This window comes from Rhea pennata, chromosome 2, assembly GCF_028389875.1.
Source record: "Rhea pennata isolate bPtePen1 chromosome 2, bPtePen1.pri, whole genome shotgun sequence".
In the NCBI taxonomy this organism is placed as follows: domain Eukaryota; kingdom Metazoa; phylum Chordata; class Aves; order Rheiformes; family Rheidae; genus Rhea; species Rhea pennata.
The window spans coordinates 20,419,254-20,438,164 of record NC_084664.1 but is presented as its reverse complement, the minus strand read 5'-3'; the positions used below and the strand labels follow the sequence as shown (position 1 = coordinate 20,438,164).

The 18,911-nt window shown below is 38.7% G+C and overlaps 1 protein-coding gene across 3 annotated transcripts in view; it reads left to right on the top strand.

The window, feature by feature from the left end:
- SPAG6 (sperm associated antigen 6) overlaps positions 1–15,902 on the top strand; it is a 39,295-nt gene extending 23,393 nt beyond the window's left edge. For 2 of the 3 annotated variants that reach the window (XM_062567711.1, XM_062567713.1), the window contains 6 exons: positions 639–812; positions 3,276–3,428; positions 5,834–6,025; positions 7,203–7,319; positions 10,011–10,156; positions 12,374–15,240. In XM_062567711.1, the coding sequence (XP_062423695.1) occupies positions 639–812; positions 3,276–3,428; positions 5,834–6,025; positions 7,203–7,319; positions 10,011–10,156; positions 12,374–12,440 (849 nt within the window). In that variant the 3' untranslated portion in view covers positions 12,441–15,240. Of the gene's footprint in view, positions 1–638; positions 813–3,275; positions 3,429–5,833; positions 6,026–7,202; positions 7,320–10,010; positions 10,157–12,373; positions 15,241–15,810 lie in introns of those variants that run through there. The other variant, XM_062567712.1, reaches the window with a different exon arrangement.
- Positions 15,903–18,911: the final 3,009 nt, after the last annotated feature.

Sequence of the window (18,911 nt, the reverse complement as noted above, 5' to 3'; positions counted from 1 at the left end):
AGATTGTGGTCTGGTGCATAAAAACCTGTCCTTTAACATTATTTAACATGTTTCAAATACATGTAATTTGCATAATCCCATTACAAAAATGAGTTTTATACACTTAAGATTATACTATAAAATATTTAATATTAAATGTGTTACTATGTTTTATAATGCAGTCTGATAGCCCTTGCTGAAGATTTTATCACCGGTTTAATTGGCAAAAATTGTTTAATACATTTTTTCTTATCTTACACTAACAAATGACAACATAAGAATGCCACTTCTAAAAAGTAGGTAAAAATTCTTTAATATAAGGTTTGATAGATCAAATTTATGCTATGCCACTAAATATAATTTCAGTAGATTTCACTAAATTCTTTTAAATTATAGTTTTAAATGGTATATAATTTTTTTTTATTACATAGCTAGCTTGAATGGGATAAAACAAAAGAGCAACTTTTATTCAGAAACCAGTGAATGTTCTATGCCATTATATGCATGCATGAATTGACTCAGTGAATTGTGAAATAGCTGTAATTGTTTTCCCTATGCTGCTTTGTTTTCCTTGATGCAATAGATTCTTGTGTGCAGGAGGAGTGTGTGTTGCAGGCTGTTTGTATGTTGTTCATTTTATAACAATTTTTATTTACTAGCGTCAGGTGCTGTCAGCTCTAAGCCAAATAGCAAAGCATTCAGTGGATCTTGCAGAGTTGGTGGTTGAAGCAGAAATTTTCCCAGTTGTGCTCACATGCCTGAAGGACTCAGATGAATATGTCAAGAAAAATGGTGCAACTTTAATTAGAGAGATAGCAAAGCATACGCCTGAGGTAAAACCTTGAAAATGCAAATACAAGGTCATATCATTAGATTTTATACTTTAAATAAAATACAGGATTATTCTGTCATTTGCTTTTTGAAAGGGAGGGCAAATAGCTGTTTGGCTTATTTATTGGAACAATGTGGAAATGCTTGCTGATGTTATGAGATGTGTATTGAATATGAATTGGGTTGAGAAACTGGGAATGATATGATGTATACCTGGATACTTCATTCTGTCAGATATCAGTGCAGAGAAGAGTTTTAGGCTGATAGTACTGTCAGCCCTAGACATTTAAAAAAATCATGGGTAAAGCCTCACAAGAGTCGTGATACGGACTTACAGATCACAGGAACATCTTTTAACAGTAATACATGTGTGTGTATGTCTTTTTTCAATGCTTTGGGCAGCAGGGATCATGTTTTCATTTTTTTCAGTGACAATGAGAGTCAAAAATTCACTTTTTTATTATATATATATTTTATTGTAGTAGTAGTTTCTTGTATTAGCTTGAGTCTGTGATCTGAGTCCCAGCATTTGCATGTTTTTGACAATAAGAGATGTGGGAAGGGGGGATGTTTACCGAAGTGAATATGAAATAAACAGGAAAAGCAAATAATTACAACTATGTAAATCTGTCAGATCATAGATCAATTAAAAGGCTCTGAATGAAACTCTGGAGTGAAATACAGACAGCGTAATATTGTAGAACACACTAATGCTGAACACAACCCTTCCAAAATCATGCTTCCAGTTTAACAACAGAGAGGTGTTTAAACATGAAGATTGTGCTGCTGGCTCTTCAGCCTGTTGGTTATTAAGGGCTATATTCTTGTCACATTTTCTACTTTCTCTCTGCACCTCATGATGGGGGAAACTTTACTTTCTCAAACAAATGGAGAGATGATGATTTCAAAAGGTAGGCACCAGAGTTAGAAGCTAAAGGCTAAACTCGCATGGCTCCGGGTACAGTCACGAGAGCTATTTGCACGGGATCCTCTGTGCAAGGGGAACGTCTGCCTTTGCACCTCCCTAGTGTGCTGCAGAAAGCATCTGGGTGACTCTCTATGGAAGGTTTCTGTCTGCGTGTTTGACTTCAGAATGAGTATGAACCCCGTACCTCGGGGACAGCTCTGCTGGAGCAACACACATTACAGCAAAGACAAATTGGTAACCAGTATTTGTACAGTAGTCAGCTGTGGCTGGCCTTTAACATTCTGTTGGGTCTCTGCTCTCCAGCTGCATAGGCAGTAAAATTCATATGAAGATCAGGATCTGGGGGACTTGTAGAGGGGTGTGAGGCTCACAGCAGCAGGGACTGTGTCTGTGTAGGAGCTCTATGTATTGAAGCACGTGTGGCTGCAGCCAGACATGGGACTTGGCCCTCAGCAGCTGCAGTTGCCAGTTATGTGAACAGTTTTTTTTTTAAGTAATAGCTTTAAATCTCATCTAGCTGTTTCATGAATAAAGCAATCCTGTTTTAGTGGCTTCAAGGCTACAGTAGATTTCATGTTCATAGAAGTCAACTGGATTGGAAATCCAAGTGGCTAACCTTTGTGCCTTTAATTATAACATTTAAGAATGTATTTCTTTTTCTTTGAAAGCACCTCCCCCCCCATGATTATGTCTATCAATATACCAGGAAATAATAACAATATGAAATCATGTTAATTTTTATACATTGTTGATATCATGTGTGCGCTACTACTGTCCCTGAAGTGATGTGAGAAGTGATACCATTTAGAAAAGGCGCATGTAGCATAGCTTTATCTATACAGTAGGCATCAAAGACTATAGACCTGATTATCATCTATAGCAAGGCTATAAATTTGCATTCAGGGGCAAGCTCCATTGCCCATCAAGTATGTTCCCTAGACACTTCTTTTAGGGTGCTCTAACATGGCAGAAGCGTGTACTCCCAGCTGGTTTTGAGCAGCTATGACACTTGTTTTTGGCTTTATGCTTCAGTGGGGGGGATCCCTAAGGGCTGCTAGGCAGCAGCAGAGGTTGTGCAGTGTGCATGTGCCAGAAGGAATGGGCCTTTTCCTCTGTTCCTGCACAGGTAATCTGATGTTGGCTCAGAAAATAAGTGAGCACTGATATGAAAGAGTATGTGGCTTGGTAGGTGTGTCTTTAAAGTCATTCCTGTGTAGGCTTTTATTGCATGATTCTTTGATGTATGCTCATGGGGTTAAGAATATGTCAGTCCATCCTATTCGACATCAAGAATTCAGAATCCTTATTTCCTTGCGTAAAGTCAATCACAATCAGTGTAATGAAACAGTTTAACAGTTTTATTGCTGTGAACTTTATGGCGCACTCAGTGCCCAACAATGAATGTGATGCATCAGTCTTATTCCAGTCTTATTCGTTATTTTGTAAATCAGGGGTGATACAGTTAAAGACTTCTGTAATGTAGTGCTTTATGCATGTAGATACTAAACAGTATCTAATCTTTGCTGTATCTTTTCAGCTTTCACAGCTTATAGTAAATGCAGGTGGAGTTGCTGCTGTGATTGATTGCATTGGCAGCTGCAGAGGGACTGTGAGACTGCCTGGCATCATGATGCTTGGTTATGTAGCAGCTCATTCAGAGAACCTGTCGATGGCAGTGATCATCTCCAAGGTTAGCTATCACTTTGTCTTCTTCCTATAATTCTTCAGTGGTGTTCTGAGAAAGAGACACGAATTCACATAGGCAGGGCATTTGTTCAGAGACAGAATTATACACTTGGTGTTGATGAATACACTTTTTAATAGTAATGTCACTTGCCATGTCTGAAAGTATGTGGCACCTGGTCAAACTGAGTCCTTATGAAGTTTAAACTTTTGTAATATGTTGTGATGGATTAGTTTGTGAACATCCATTTATACTCCAGTAAATGATTTCTCTGTGTTGCAATTGCCCAAGTACAGAAAAAAACTCGGCGAATTTCTGTGATCTATTTTCTCTTAAAATGAGTATTTAGATGTGGCTACATCTAAACCCATTCTGAAAGAAGGATGTTTAATGGTACATTTTTCATTGCACTAGCATGACTTTGCCAGTACTACTAGAGTATCCATGCAACAGAAGTCTTCAAACTTGTAAAAATCTTGATTTCTGAAATGTGGCATAGTTTGATTCAGTTGTGCAAGTGATATTTCAAATGAGATAAGCTTGGTGCTATACATTTTCGGGTTTAAATAAATTCTGCTGGGCAATAATATAGAAGAGTGAGAATTTGTAATATCTGCAATAGGTGAAAGTAGTGCCTGATGTAATATTCTGGTGTGAATAATGTTGACTATAAAATGGCAAGAGGAAGGAAGTAATTTCAGTATGCATTGTTGGCCCATTCTTATACTATGCCAGTCATTTTAAATTTACCGTCTGAATGGAAAAATGAAATAATAGATATTTCTGTTCCTCAGTTTTTAATAGGAATGCAAGGTGAAAAATAGAAATTTCTACAATGTAACATTAATAATTATGCACAAAGGGTAGAATTGCTCAAAAATAGTCCTCCTTTGCATTTGAAAAGCTGAAGAGCGGCACTTCTGGCTCACCCCACTCTGGAGACCCCCCCTCCTCTGGAGGTGTCTGTCTCTCCACTGAAAATAGATAGGGATGCCTAGAGAAAACATACTTCTGCTGTTAAGTGCTTCAAGTTGCACAGAATGAATCTAGGATTAAGTTGATAAGGAAGCACCTAACTGACAAAATTTGAAGAGTAATGGTTGCAGCTAGAACTGAGTGGAAGTGCAGTGAGAGATTTGTAGGCCTGCTTGCAAACTCTTGTGACATTAAAGATTTTCATGAATAATCCTGAAAACCCTCCAAACAAACCCCCAACCCAGTTTTAAAAAGTTTTGTTCCAGATGAAGCCAAGCTTTGTGGGGCTACATAATGCTGAAGGAATGGCTTGGAGATCTGGGACCATTTGAAAGGAATACACTTTGGCGTAACTAGGTACTATGACACATCTAAGATGATATGGCTTAAAGACATCCTTAATATACTGTAAAGACATACTGAAGGACTCTATCCTGGAAAGGATGAATTCAGAAAAAATGTTTTTTGGGATCAGAACAGACAAACACTTCAATAAGGTCTTCTACTGCAGTGCTTTGAGGAGAAACAACAGTTCAGTCCTCTGATGTATTGAAGAGTGGAAAGTGAAATATTATTGAAGAGAGAGGTTAATCTAGCTGTAGTACTAGTGATACCACAGTGGCATACTCTCTACAGTTTTTTTGTCTGTATTTGAAAATCCTGAAAAGACTGAAGAGGGTGCAGGAAAGATGCAAAAATGATTCAGGGGATGAAAAAGATCTTCTAGGTGGTTACTGTACCTAAAGTATCGTAAAATGACTCATGTTTAAGTACTTCTTGGACATAAAATACTAGCCACTGAATGGCTCCATCATCCTGTGGAGAAAGGATAAAGACTGTGACATGGAGCCAGAGGAACTTCAGCTGCAGCTGAATGAAAGTGAGAAGTTCTTCATCCTTTGATGTTATCAAATCAAGGCTTTCTGGAAATTATTGGATGAGCCAGCGTAAGCTACTGGTTTCAAGAACGGCTTTGTGAGGTGAAATTTAGTACTGTGGACAGTGGCACAAAAAAGTTAGATGTCTTTATGATTGAGTCCTTCTGATCTTAAACTTCTTTCATAAATTCATAATTTTTGTATTTTCCATGTGACAAAAGTGAAACCTTTACTCTTACTACAGCCTGAATTGTGTCATGTACTCCTTCAATCCTTTAAAGCTGATGTGTTAGCTCAAACTACTTTCTGACTTAGAGTATTGAATTTGTCTTTCATTTGTCTTTTGATCTGTCTTTCAACTAGATTTGTAAAGATTATTAAAAATTCTTGCTGGTCGTGATGTTTTAAAAAAACAAATGACAGCACTAGCATATGATCTATTACAGGTTGTTGTAGAAGAGTGTAAACAGAGAAACATTTCTAATGAACTGTGTCAGTTTAAAGTTGTCCTTCCCTGGTCTAGATGTGTGAAGGTTGTGTTTTTGATGAATACTACAGGGAATACCACCACTGTGTACCTGCTTGATAGAAGAAAATGAAGATCATATTAAGGCAGCAGCTGCTTGGGCCTTGGGGCAGGTTGGAAGACATACTCCTGAGCATGCACGTGCTGTGGCAGTAGCAAATGTGTTACCCACACTGCTTTCTATGTATATGGACACACACAGTTCAGAAGATCTTCAAGTAAAAGCAAGTATATTCACCATGTCTGCAATGTGAGATATTTATTGTAACCAACAGGTATAAGTACTTGAAAGTTGCTGAATGGTATAGACTTTTACTCATGTTTGCTGAGGCAAATTTCCCGGGTGGAGGGTGCTTGAGAGATTTTGGATCATTTATTAGGCCTGGCTCATCCTAATGCATGTGCAGGTTGTCAAATCATATGTTACAGCCACATAGTCACTCAATTCCTTCTTCACAGTTTAGGTCAGACCTGCTTTCTCCTGGAAATGCTATAATTTTTCATAATTGTCCAATTTGTAAATTTTCCCTTTTTGAAAGTACAAAGTGTTGTACTACTTGCAGATTTGTTTACGTTCTTACTATTTTAATAAAATGGTAACAAAAACTCAAGGCCCTGCTCTTGGAAACATAGAACTGCTCACATTTAGGGCCTTCTCAGTGTAGGAAATAATAGAATTGGAATTTGTTATTTTTGTGTGGCAGTAAATGAACTGACTTAACACTGTAATATGACAGGATATGGTGTCCCATATTGTACTGTGCCCTTTTACGTTCCACTAGGGCATAATAAATCCCAGAGCTGTAAAATAAGAAGATGACTTCTGCATATTCATTTTCAGTGGTCACCAAAATATCAAGGCTGAATCTATAATCCAGTAGCCAGCATCATGTCTCTTGTTCAGAAGCAAGGCACCGATACACAACTGCCTCTCTCTCTCTCTCTCTCTCTCTCTCTCTCTCTCTCTCTTTCTCTCTGCCTGAATGGCAGTGCACTGCGCTGCTATCCCAGGCCAGCAGGCTCTCCTAATAAGCCACTTCTAAAATACAATCTTTTAAAATGTGGTTTGATTTAGCTTTCTTATTATATTACATTACTTCAATTTACTTAAGGGACCTACTCCTGCTTCCATTGTAGTAAAAAGAAAATTGCCATTACTTTGACTGTAGATAACATAATAAGTATATGATGCACTGTAGGCTTTGAAGTTTAATAAATCTAAGTAGAAAATTGATTCTTCATTAAATAACCTGATGGATATCATAGTTTTTATTCAGAAAATGCTCTTTGAGAGTTCTGATCAATTCGCTTTTCTGATCAGACTTCAGTGATATGTATCGTGAATTCTGTTGTTGTTTCATTGATGTCTTACCAGCAAAATTTTATTTTACATTTCAATAGACTAAAAAAGCCTTAAAGAACATCCTGCAGAAATGCACATATCTTCCAGCACTTGAGCCTTTGCTGCATGATGCCCCTCCCAATATTCTGAAGCATATTGTTGGGCAGTTCAGCAAGGTAAGAAAGAGCTTTACTTGATGGGTAATAGGTTCATTGTTTTCCATTTAACAAGGAAGTTACTGTTCCAAACACAGAGTATCCCTAAAGGCAGTCTCAGTTATTTTCTCAGGATCCTCAAGCATCCCTTTCAGAAACATCCCTTGGAGCATCCTCTTCTTTTGTCTGAAAAAGCTACATGTGTTTTTATCTGGAACCTGTCGTAATTCGTTCTAGACAGAGGAAAAACAATTGTTTATAAGCAAGATGGGGTTTTTTTTCCTCCTTGCCTTTGGGATTAAGTAGAATATTAACTCTCATGCAAATATTTTTGCTGAGCCAATGTATCATTAATCCAAGTTGCATTTGTTTTAGACAAAGAGCAAATGGTCTATACAGGAGTGACTTAAATCAGTATTTTATAGCAGTGTAAGGTAAAGGCTTTCCCATTCCTTAATTCCAAAAATTAAGGAATACCAAATCTTTTCTCATCACTCTCAAAATTTGAAACAGTTTATTACTGAATTGCCAATTTGAGTGCAGCATGTAGAAAGTGATACAATTTAATCAAAATTTCAAATTAGGAAAGTAATTCCTGACTAGTCAGGAGATTTCTAGTGTCTGCTATCTCTACCAGCTGTTGGGAATCCTGCTTGACTATAGATCTTTCTTTTGTGAAATATTGTACAGTACAGTCTATTAGGGGGGATGAAACTCTCTTGGTGAGGTGTTCTTTCTGGAAATGGCCAGATGAAACACTGTAGATGTTATTCAGTTCTGATTACCAAAGACTTGAAAGCAATACTGTTTATATTTTGGACTAGATTGCTACAGTTAGGCTTGTCTGGTCATCTTATTAGTCTGTACAAAAAGATTTGTTCAGAATCCAATGCATTTAGCTTCTGTGTGCTGACTGGGGCTATTAATGAGTTGAGTGTGTAGTAATTGGTTACCAGGGTATAGATTTGAATGTCATTCAGTGTCGAAATGGTTTTGCGCCCCTCGTATTAGCTGATGTTCTGCTTTGTTTCGTTATTCTTCTCCTCCTACATTGCATTAAACAAACTATACTTGTGTGGTATAAGCTCTTCTGATCTATGCATTTAAAATTAAATTCTTTGCAGCAAAAGCATTTGTCTTCTGCACCATAACTTAGAAGTTTCCTATTCTTAGACCTGAGAAGTGCTGCTTCTGTCAGCTTATTTATAGCACAGTAAAAGCCTTATTTTCTGAGCTGCCCTTCAGAGTGGGAAGCTATCCGTTCTTGGTGCTGCACTGTGTCATTTGAGCATTACTCTTCTCAGGATCTTTGCAGTGGTCTACTGTCTCAGTTTGGACTGGCAGGAGAGAGTGTGTCTCAGAGGTGCTGTCTATCTTTAGGTCCTCTTCCAAGAGAGTTTTCTGCTCTCTTACCCAGCCTGGCAGTCTCAGCGTGGAGGAGGAAGGCAGGGGAAAGGCTGTATCCTGTCTCACTGCTAATCCCTCCTGGGCAGCTCTTGCTATGGGAGGTATGTGGAAACAGCCAGTTTTCCAGTTCTCAGAGTGAAAAGATCCCAGTTGTTCCTGACCCTTGTGTGGAGCATGCCACGGGGGGGGGGCTTGGTGCTCCCCTGCTTTTCTTTACCTGCTTGTTGATGTATAGCCTAGAGGGACCGGAGAAATGAAGGCTATTGGCCGATATGCATGACGGAAATCTCATCCTTCTCTTCCTCCATCCTGTTAGGCAGTCCCATCAACCTTGAAGGCTCTGTCTTACACAGAGATACAGTCAAATTTATGACTTCGTTTGTCCATCCAGTTTCAATGCTTACAAAATATTTTTGCCTACACAGTACATAACTCTCAGAGTTGATTTTAAAGGCATCTATGTTTTTGTTTTAGATACAGCTGATACCTTGCATTATTTTTTTTATATTACTGCAGCCCTGTGGGCCTATGGACTACATGTCATTCTCCCTTGCCTGGCCCAGCCCCCACCTTGCTTCCCTCTCTCCTTTGGACAAAACTGCATATTGGCATTACTCTGGGAGTGCAGAATGTATTGTCTGATCATTTCTGCTTCTCATCCCCTTTGGCTGCAGAAACTTAGCATTTTTGGTTTGTGTGTGTCTGTGTGTGTTTGTAAAAGGCTTCCATGACTACACGGTGTGCTGTGTGATTTTAATATCTAGGAATTTAATAGTAGCATGTAATGCCTCAAGGCTGCATTGTTCATGTGCAAGAATTCTCAGTATTGTTTTCATGCAATAATCTGTACTAAATCATTATAATGATATAAAATTCTGCCGTACAATTAAACTGTGGGAATTGACATAAAAGACCTGAATAACTTGGTTTAAGTGGAACAGATGCTGTTGTTATTTGTTGTTAGTATTCTGTTTTTATTATCTATTTAATCTCTGCAATCTTATTGTCTTTCTAAGAATAATTCAAGAAATATTATTTACATAAAGATAAATATTCAAATCAATTTTTAAATATATGTTATATATTAAAGTACATGTTAAATTATGTTATAACCATAAAGGACTGGTTTATGATTTCATTTTTCCTGTCCAACTGCATGTTAAAATATAGTAGTACAGAAGTTGTACCTCTGTGTTCCATTTTATGTCCTCTGAATTAAAAACAAATAAACAATATTTGAGTCCAGTAGCACAAAGATTCCTTTTAAAAAAATCCTGTTTTTATTATGTACTTCTTTGTACGTAGGTGCTGCCGCATGATAGCAAAGCACGCCGTCTCTTTGTAACAACTGGTGGTCTAAAAAAGGTTCAAGAGATAAAAGCAGAGCCTGGGTCGCTTCTTCAGGAGTACATCAACACTATTAACAATTGCTATCCAGAGGAAATAGTAAGGTATGGAAAATCTAAACAATTCATATTTACAATGTTGTTGGATGTTCTTCACAGGAACAAAAAGGAAAACAAGGATTTAAAATATGAGTTTAACACTTATGTGAATTTTGTATTTATTAAACAGCATAACCTTTGGTTAGCTGCCCCCCTAGTCACTGCAGCACCAACTACAGAAGTTAGATATGTACTTTTGAACACTTTCTCTTTTTTAAATTGTTTCGAGGATCAAATTTAATTGTCTTTAAGCAAAGTCCAAATAATCAGACTCTTACAGGGAGCTGGGAAGAGAAGTCAGACCCGCTCCATCCAAACTATGAGGCTTCAGCACAACCTCATAGCTGTGAATCTCGGGGAAGTTTACTTTGCCACAGGAGCTTATCTGTGGGTTTCTCAGGCCACAAAATACAGGTACTAGTGGATCTTTGGTTGTATCTTTGACCTCCTTAAGAGCCAGTGCAAGCTAGCATATTTGGAGGCTCTTCCTGTACAGAGGGTCCAGGGAGCTCTGCTGTGCAGTTGCTCTGCCCCAGCTGCCCTTCATCCCCCCACCCCCAGCCTCATCATGAGGCTTAAGTGTTATATAAAAGGGCCATACACCAGCTGTCTGCACCAAGGTGAACTTTGCCCTTAATGAATACAGAAACGCTATTAAATAGCTTACAGTCAAAATGTCACCATCCTAAATTGCAATAATGAGAGAAATGTCCTCCTGGATTCTAGATGTCCGTTTACCAGTCCTTCCCTCCATCAACACATCAAAAGGATGATATACTCTTGGACTCCCTCTACAGGCTCTGAAAATTTATATTATTGTTTTTAATTATAGCAACAGAGTTCTTTAGCTAACAGTAGCTACAAACTAAATCATGCAAAATGAAGCCCTGTTTGTCTCCATGAGAAAGTCAGTCAAGGCTGTCAAATGGACAAAAGCAAAATCATAAAGATCTTCTATTTTACAGCTGCAAATATGGATACTTCAGAAGGGAAGGGGACATTTTCTTACACTTTTCTGGATATAATTAATGTTTATCTGTGTTACAGATGCTTTTTTTCTGTAAACAAAACAAGGTTACTCATGTAGGCTGTGATGTGATAAAAAAAAAAAAAGGCCCCCTTCAAGCATCTTCCGCTTGCCTCTCTGTGCGGTAGAGTGATGTCCCTGAGGCACAGCTGTTGTAATAAACTCCAGCTCTGGATTTGTCCTGGAGAGCTGTTATTTCAGGCTGTTTGCAGACTCAAGCTGATAACAATGCATTGAAAAGTTTGCTTTACAATCAAAAAACTGATAGTAGTTTTAAAAGGAATTACATTATGCAGAAATCATAATCATCCAGAAAATGAAAATCAGCAAGAAGAATGGATCTTCTTTAATGTGAAAACATCAGGGATTTCTGCTTAAATACACTTCCATGCAATGCATCCCTAAAATGTATTTCTCTCTTTATAGCTAAAGCTTTCAGCATTCAGAGATGACAGCTTACATGCCTGCAAAACCAGAAATATACTGTGATGTACATTTTTAGAATAAAACAGCAATAAATTTCAGATACTCTGTTTAACCTGGAAAACAAAAACTAAATACAGCTTTGCTGACACTTGTGTGCTGGAAGCCCACAGCTGGTCCATTTTGAAACCCAGCTGGATGGCAGCCGGTCAGTAATGGCACCATAGGGTTCTGCTGTAGAGAAAATCTATTGGATAATCTCCACAATGAGCTGGCACTAGAGAAAGAAGGTGGTTGTGATAAAATTATGTTCCAGAATCAATGTCACTTGCACTGATGTGAGCTTCGTGTTAGTTTTTGGGATGTGTACCTATAATTCATGGGCAACAAGAGAATACTATCCTCTGGCAGTCTATGGTTCTGTGTAAACTCATGCTGTTATGTTAAACCCCATAATTTCACAAGAAGTTAACATCTACATTTTCCAGTAAAGACAATGCTGTTGGCTGCTGAACCTATCTAAAACTATCCACTTACATACATGCCCTAAAAGAAGCCAAGCATTTTTTTTGAAAACCTGACTTCTAGCTATAAATGATAACGTAAGTTGAAAAGCGGATTTTTAAGCACTGTCGGGGAATAAGTACAGATTTCCTTGACCAGTGTTTAATGCTAGTATTTCTCCTAATCCACAGAAGTATGAATAGAGTTTCATTATAAAGCATATTCTCTGCTAAGTAGTCTAATGCAGAAAAAAAATGTTTCTCTTTCAGGTATTATTCCCCTGGATATTCTGAGATTCTTCTGGAAAGGGTAGAAAATTACCACCCAGTTTTATAAACTTTGATTGATATATTTTCTTTTAATTAGAGTTGTGTTTCACATTTATGCTTTTATGACTGCAATTCAAATATAACTGTTGAAACTCTCCCTGGATTGTGAAATCTGATTTTACTGTTTAAACCATTGAAAGAGCTCAGCACTTCCTGAAAGATATGTTTTGTTCTTTACAAAATTATTGCAATTTTTTTGTTCCTTTTTGTTTTCCTCTAGCTTCACTACCAATTAATAGAGCTTGTGTCTGGAATTTCAGGCAGGGGTAATGATTTATCACAGAAGCTTTGTAAAACTGGTCATTTCTTTTTCCTTCCACAAGAAACATTTGTGATCATCTGATTCAGATTTTAGCCTTCTCAGTACTTTATCCATTTTCCTCATTTGCCTTTGTATATTGTTTAGAGCTTCCCCAGCTTGATGAGGGGAAAAAGCGTTTTTTTTAACCATGGAATTAATTCTGCAGTGAGATATTTCCTACCACTGCATTTTGGAAAGTGATTTGATTTTACATCTCCAGATATGTTTGTAACCACAAAATAAAGAAGCAATGAGATCTGATTATGATAAAAAGGCCATATTCTGCATGATACAGTGGCATTATGGTCCGTGCACTGGATAGTGTATTTGCAAAAGTCCTCATTGTTAAGGCAAGATTCACCGTAGAGGAATGGAGCAATGCATGGTTGGGTGTATATATCTTTGTTCCCCTTGGAAGGAATAGAACAAGTTTGGGACTTCCAGTGGCCCCATGGGAAGGACCGTGTGAGGTGCTACCCACTTGGCTCAGCAGAGCTTGTGGAGCTTAGGAGGAGCAGAGAACTGCTCAGCTGCAGGAATCCTGTTAGCAAAGTTTTGAGCACATTAAGAGGAAAGCTGGGGATTCTTGACTCCCACTGATCTGAGTGATGGGACTAAGGTTGCTCTGTGCTTACTCTTCAAGAAGAGAAATTGCTGCAGAATTGAGTTCAAACACATTTGGAATTCAGACAGTTTTGAACTTGCAGACCACATTCACCTGGAGGATATTGGAGATATTAGCTCTTGCCTCTGGAAATGTTTTTGTCCTGTTATATGTTGTGAAAAGACTTTCTATATTCTACTTACTCCTCTGGTGTACCATAGTAGTAGGGAACAGCCTGTTAATATTCATTAACTAATACAGTATTGTCATTTACTTTTTTTTTTCTTTCCTTCTAACCATTTTTCTCTTCCTAGTATGTTTTTTTTTCCCAAAGACTGATAAACAATGTTTCTGGAATGAGATTTTGAAATACTGGCAACAGCAGTGGGAAGACAATATTTAAAAACCCCTGCAGGAGAGAAACTTGTCTTACTTTCTTAAACGTATTAAATGAGTAAGGTTATAAAATGGGGATAGTCTCTCCTATTACTTGTCAAACAGGAGCAAAGACTTACTGCAGTTGGAAATGATTTAGAGTGGGTTTTCTCTGCCAAATTTTAAATTACTATTTTTTTTTTTATTCTTGTCAACATCATCATCAACAGTTTACAAAAGCCTCGATGGGCTATCTTATGTTAAGGTTTAATTCTACAAAGGGCTGAGCTCCTGGTGTGAGGTCCTTGGTGCTTTCTGATCCTGTTCAGGAGGAGCAGGGGAAGCACAGTGCCTTGCTGTGTGGCATCCTAACTGAGAAAGAGACTGTTGGCATCATGAATGCTGATATATAAGCCATACCTGCTGGGTTCTTCCCATAGCCTGCAACAGAACGAACTCTTGGAACTGAATGACTTGTATCAAATGCCTTTTCCTTTCTGGTAGTTATATTCTGACGCTGTTAATGCTAGGGCACTAGTGGAAGAACATTACAACAATCCTTTCACTCGACTTAATGCCCAATACATTTTTGCACAGTCATTATGGCTATTTTAGAATCAAATCCTGTACAATTTCTAATAGGGATTGTAATGCAAGGGCTTCCAAAGAGTCTGGAAGGGTCTGAAGCCGTTGCTTCCCCTAACAGAGCTGTACAATGCTGAGGGCAGTTGGGGTGCAGATAGGAGGCAGGGCAGGGCACGGCGCGTTGTGGCTCGGGAGCACGTGCTGCACCACACAATGCTATCGTACACGTTTTGTGTGGAAAGAAAGAAGAGGCTACGGTCCCCTGGCGGATGTGCTCCCACTGTGTCAAACTGCGATACGCTGTAAGGATTCCACAGGGTTAAATTTCAACGCCTAAACAATTTGTTCACTGTCTTTTCAACCTTTTTCTGACTTCCAACAAAGGAAATGATTGCACGAGGCAAACCTTCGAAGTGATCTGATTGTGCTGCACGCCATTTAAATCAGACCTAGCGTAAATATGTCTTTATAGCAGTTATGCACTTTAATCCTACGCCAGTGGAAGCTTTTGGCCTCCTGTCACAGGACCCTCTCTGGGAGGGTGTCACATCCCATCAGGCGGCAGCAGTGAAGTGCAAAGTCCTCTACCCCGCGCTCAGAGATTCCCTTGGCTTTCCTTCGCGGCAGGCTGCTGTGCTGTATCATATGCGCACCTTCTGGCTGGAGGCTTCCCTGGAGTCTGCACAAGGTCTTAGCAGCAGCTTTATCACTGATTTATATTTCAGACCCGCATTACTACGGCAAGTGGTTTTTATTTTATTTTTTTCCCTCTCCTCTGTAGTGTTTCACTAGCTCTGGTGTAAGTGTTCCTATCTCATCCTCTAATTTGGCTTAAGCCATCATCTAAACCTAGATTAATGTTTGTAATTGCTACTCTGGCAAGCTCCAACTATATGTCATTTGTCTCAATTTCATAGAATAAAATATAGATTTGCATTTTAATTCATTGTGTAAATGCTGTTTTCATGCTGATTTGTGAGTGTGGTTCTCGGGATAATGAAGAACAGACTCGTTTTTGAGCCGGGTCTGACACACCTTTGGATGTCAGTCCACCACGTAGCAGTCCCTGGACTTCTCCTGCTTAGCTCATGGACATAAGAGAGTTTTGAGTTAGTCCCTCTCACAGAGTTTCTTTATTAAGACACACAAACAAAGAGTAAGCCAGGACTTTGGCCTTGTAAGCAGAAGTAGATTTAAGCAGAGAGAGTCCTTTATTCATTTTACCCATTCCCTTGACTCTAGCATGGAGACATTTGCACCCAAATCTTTGTAGTTCTCTGAGGGCCAATGTCATGATTTTTGTCTATGTTACTTCATATGTTGTTATATCTACAGGTGTAAGCTAGGGCCTTGGAAGAACAAGCAAATGTATAAATCTTCTATTCAGTAGATGGATTAACTGGCATACAAAAGCTCCCTTCTTTAGCTGAGCCACCAGAAACCAAGAGGATCTGCAAAGGAAAAATTCAGAAAGTTCATCTGTCATGAATATGATCTGTTCTGTGTTTCCAGAGGATTTACCAAGGGGTTACTTCGTCTTATCTGAAGCAATCAATCTGCTGGAGACCTTCATTTTAACAAACAAAATGTAGAAGCAAGTGAATGGAGCAGGTGAAGGAGGAAATGAATCTCATTTATGAAGTAAAGCATGAAGTTACTGTAATTAGAAGGTGGATGGAGTGCTGGTAGATCCTCAGCGTTCCTGATTGGGATTAGGGGGTTGTGAACTAGCTTGGCCAGAAGGAAGTTTGATTTCTACAGACACGGAGAATGCCATGGACAGCCTACAGCTCCTGGTACCAATTAGAGTCCTCTGGTTTCTGAGCATATGGAAGTGACTGACTGCTGTCCCTTCACGTGAGGGATCTGTGAAAATATGCTTGCCTCTGCCCTCCTTAAGGGCTGCTTGGTGTCCAGTGTCTCGCTTGCTTCCGTTTTAGATCTCGCTATATGAACAGGGTAGCAAGGAAATATGGACTAGGACTAGATTGTAAAGCCGGTGATTTGCACTGGCCTGCGAGCCCCTTTATGGGTTTGGATAATCATTTCATCACCGTACATATTCTCTTCTTAACTATAAGTTATCTGTTCTACTCCTTTATTAACTTGCAAAGGTGTTGGGAGGCTTAATTCATATGAGAGAGGCAGATGAGCAGTTTCACTTCTTCGTAACTAATATCATGTTTAAGAATCTTCAAAAATTTACCTAAGAAATTTTTGAGATGCTGATTTCTATAATTTGAATTGAACTAAAAGCCAGTGGAGTCTGTGAGTTTCCTCATCTGATATAATTTGAAGGAGTCCTAGAAAAAGAGGAAATTACAATGTCTCTCATGACTGTACTAAAACTATTGATGTCATTTTTGTCTAATGCTTAACTGTTAATATTGATGTTACTATGCTGTATTCTGCAGTCAGCTCTATAATTTAGCTATTGAAAATACTAATTACGTTATTACCACTGCACTATAGTTTGAGATACTACATAAAAGATTGGATTAGAAAATACACATAAGCAGTACTAAAGCATATTTTGGTGATGAGAATGCCTTTTACGCCAAGAAAACTATTATGATGTTGTGCTGTCTTTCACAGAGAGCTACTCTCACTTGCATTAAATGTGTTCCTTAGTTGTGCTCTCTCCCATGCAGAGGACTGATCATGAGGTGGCTGAATGCTTTGTGAAGAGCTGAGCACCATCAAATCTGTTGTCTGTAGTAGAAACCAGTAGTGTTCACAGTGTTGTGCACTAGCAGGCTGTAGGCAGAAACAAAGTGAATTGCTGAAGTTGTCGTCTTAACAGACTGCCACAGATATTTTGACAGCTTTCTGTTTCTTGATAAGAACACGTTTGTTCCAGTTCCTAGCTTCAATCTGAGCTGAAGCATAGGTACTCAGTTTAACTTCGGCTGTTCTATATTTTGTCGCTTTTATCACAAAAATCAAATTTTGCAGGGGAGACGGCCTGTTAGAGTTTTTTCTTCAAATCAATGTTCTTGATTATTTTTGTGTCCAAATCAGTGACAAAATTCTTCACAATCTTGTGGCAAGTTCTGTGCCCTTTGCTCCCAAAGAAAAGTTTTGTCTTCACTGATACAGGCTTGTGATGTGTTTTATCACTATTGTATTTATAATTAGGTCTGATGTTCTCTGCATGTTCACCTTTATAATATTAGATCAGTGTTAAAGCCCTTGTCAATCTGCAGGGCTGGATTGCTACCAAGGTTCTGCTTTTGTTGCCCCACAGTGCTGTAATTATATTATAGTCTATTGAAAAAAGAAGGCAACGTAGTGGTCTCATGGAATTATGTATATGAGAAGCTGAAGCTTCATTTACTTGCAATATCATTAGAGCTCTGAGACAGGTTTATAGCCTTGCGCACAGTATACTTGTGTTGGTTTAGACACAGTATTTATTTGGTCACACCCAGCCAAATGTTTCCTTACCAAATTAAAACAAATGCTGGTTAGTTCAATGAATTACAAAGATATATAGCATAATTTCAGCTTCTCAAGTCACAGAAAATGAGCCCTAACAATGAAAATCAGTAGAGGATCAAAAATGATGGATATACTAGAGTGAATGAACAAAGAGAGGAAGTAGGGTACCGAGTTAAATTATTTTTTTTGTGACTCAAGCAAAGTATAAAATTTGGAAAGAACAGCTCCTATTTGTAGTCTGTTCTGACATTCATGTAACCCCTCCCCTTATATACACATAGATGCCCTTGCGAGCATGATAAATTGAGATGTAAACATAATGTATTCTATCCTTACTTCCACAAGACTTTCCCTTGTATAGTATCTCAATGCCTCTTGGCTGTGGGAAAGCAGGTCATTGGCTAGTCCTCTGTCCATTAATGCCATTTTTATGGTACTAATTTCCATGAGGGTCAGCCAAATCCCCCCTGATTCCCCTTGTGCTGAGAATCAGGCCCTGGATTGATGTCACCTCTGCTGCTTTGTGCTAAGAACAGTCCTGTTTCTTGCTGGGGGAAAAAAAAAAAAAAAAAAAAAAAAAAAAAAAAAAAAAACAGAAATGATGAAATGACTTTATTCTTTTTTCCGTCCTCCAACAGTGCTTTAAATGGGAGGATAGTAGGAAATATTTCTAGAACTTTGGGAGAATGGCTCAAACTCTGTGTGTGCAGAAGACTGCATCTCCTGCTGTGCAGGGGATGAGTCAGAAAGGGGAATTAGAAGAACTGGTGACACACTGGTGGTGCAGCAGTTACCTGCTTTGGGAAGTGAATATGTAGGGAAGTTGCAAGTTTTCTGTCTCAGTGTTGCGTATTGCCTCCTTGTTGTAGTGATCTTCTAGAGCTGTTTGGAGCTTGTCATTGCACCTGCTCCTGCCTTGGGGCCAGGCACTTGTGCTTGGTCCATGCCACGGTGGTGGTGCTGTTCATGCCAACCTGATGCTACCTCATGATTCCTACAGGTGTTTTTGCTTTCTGGGAACTGAAAAGAGGGTAACTTCAACAATTCTGTCAGCCTTTTGGCACTATGAAACTGTCTGCTGTTCAGTCACTCCAGAGAAATTCCTACCCCAGCTTATTTGTGAGGACTGCAAGGGCCTGGCGTATGCTGGAAAATGGGGCAGCATGTGGCTG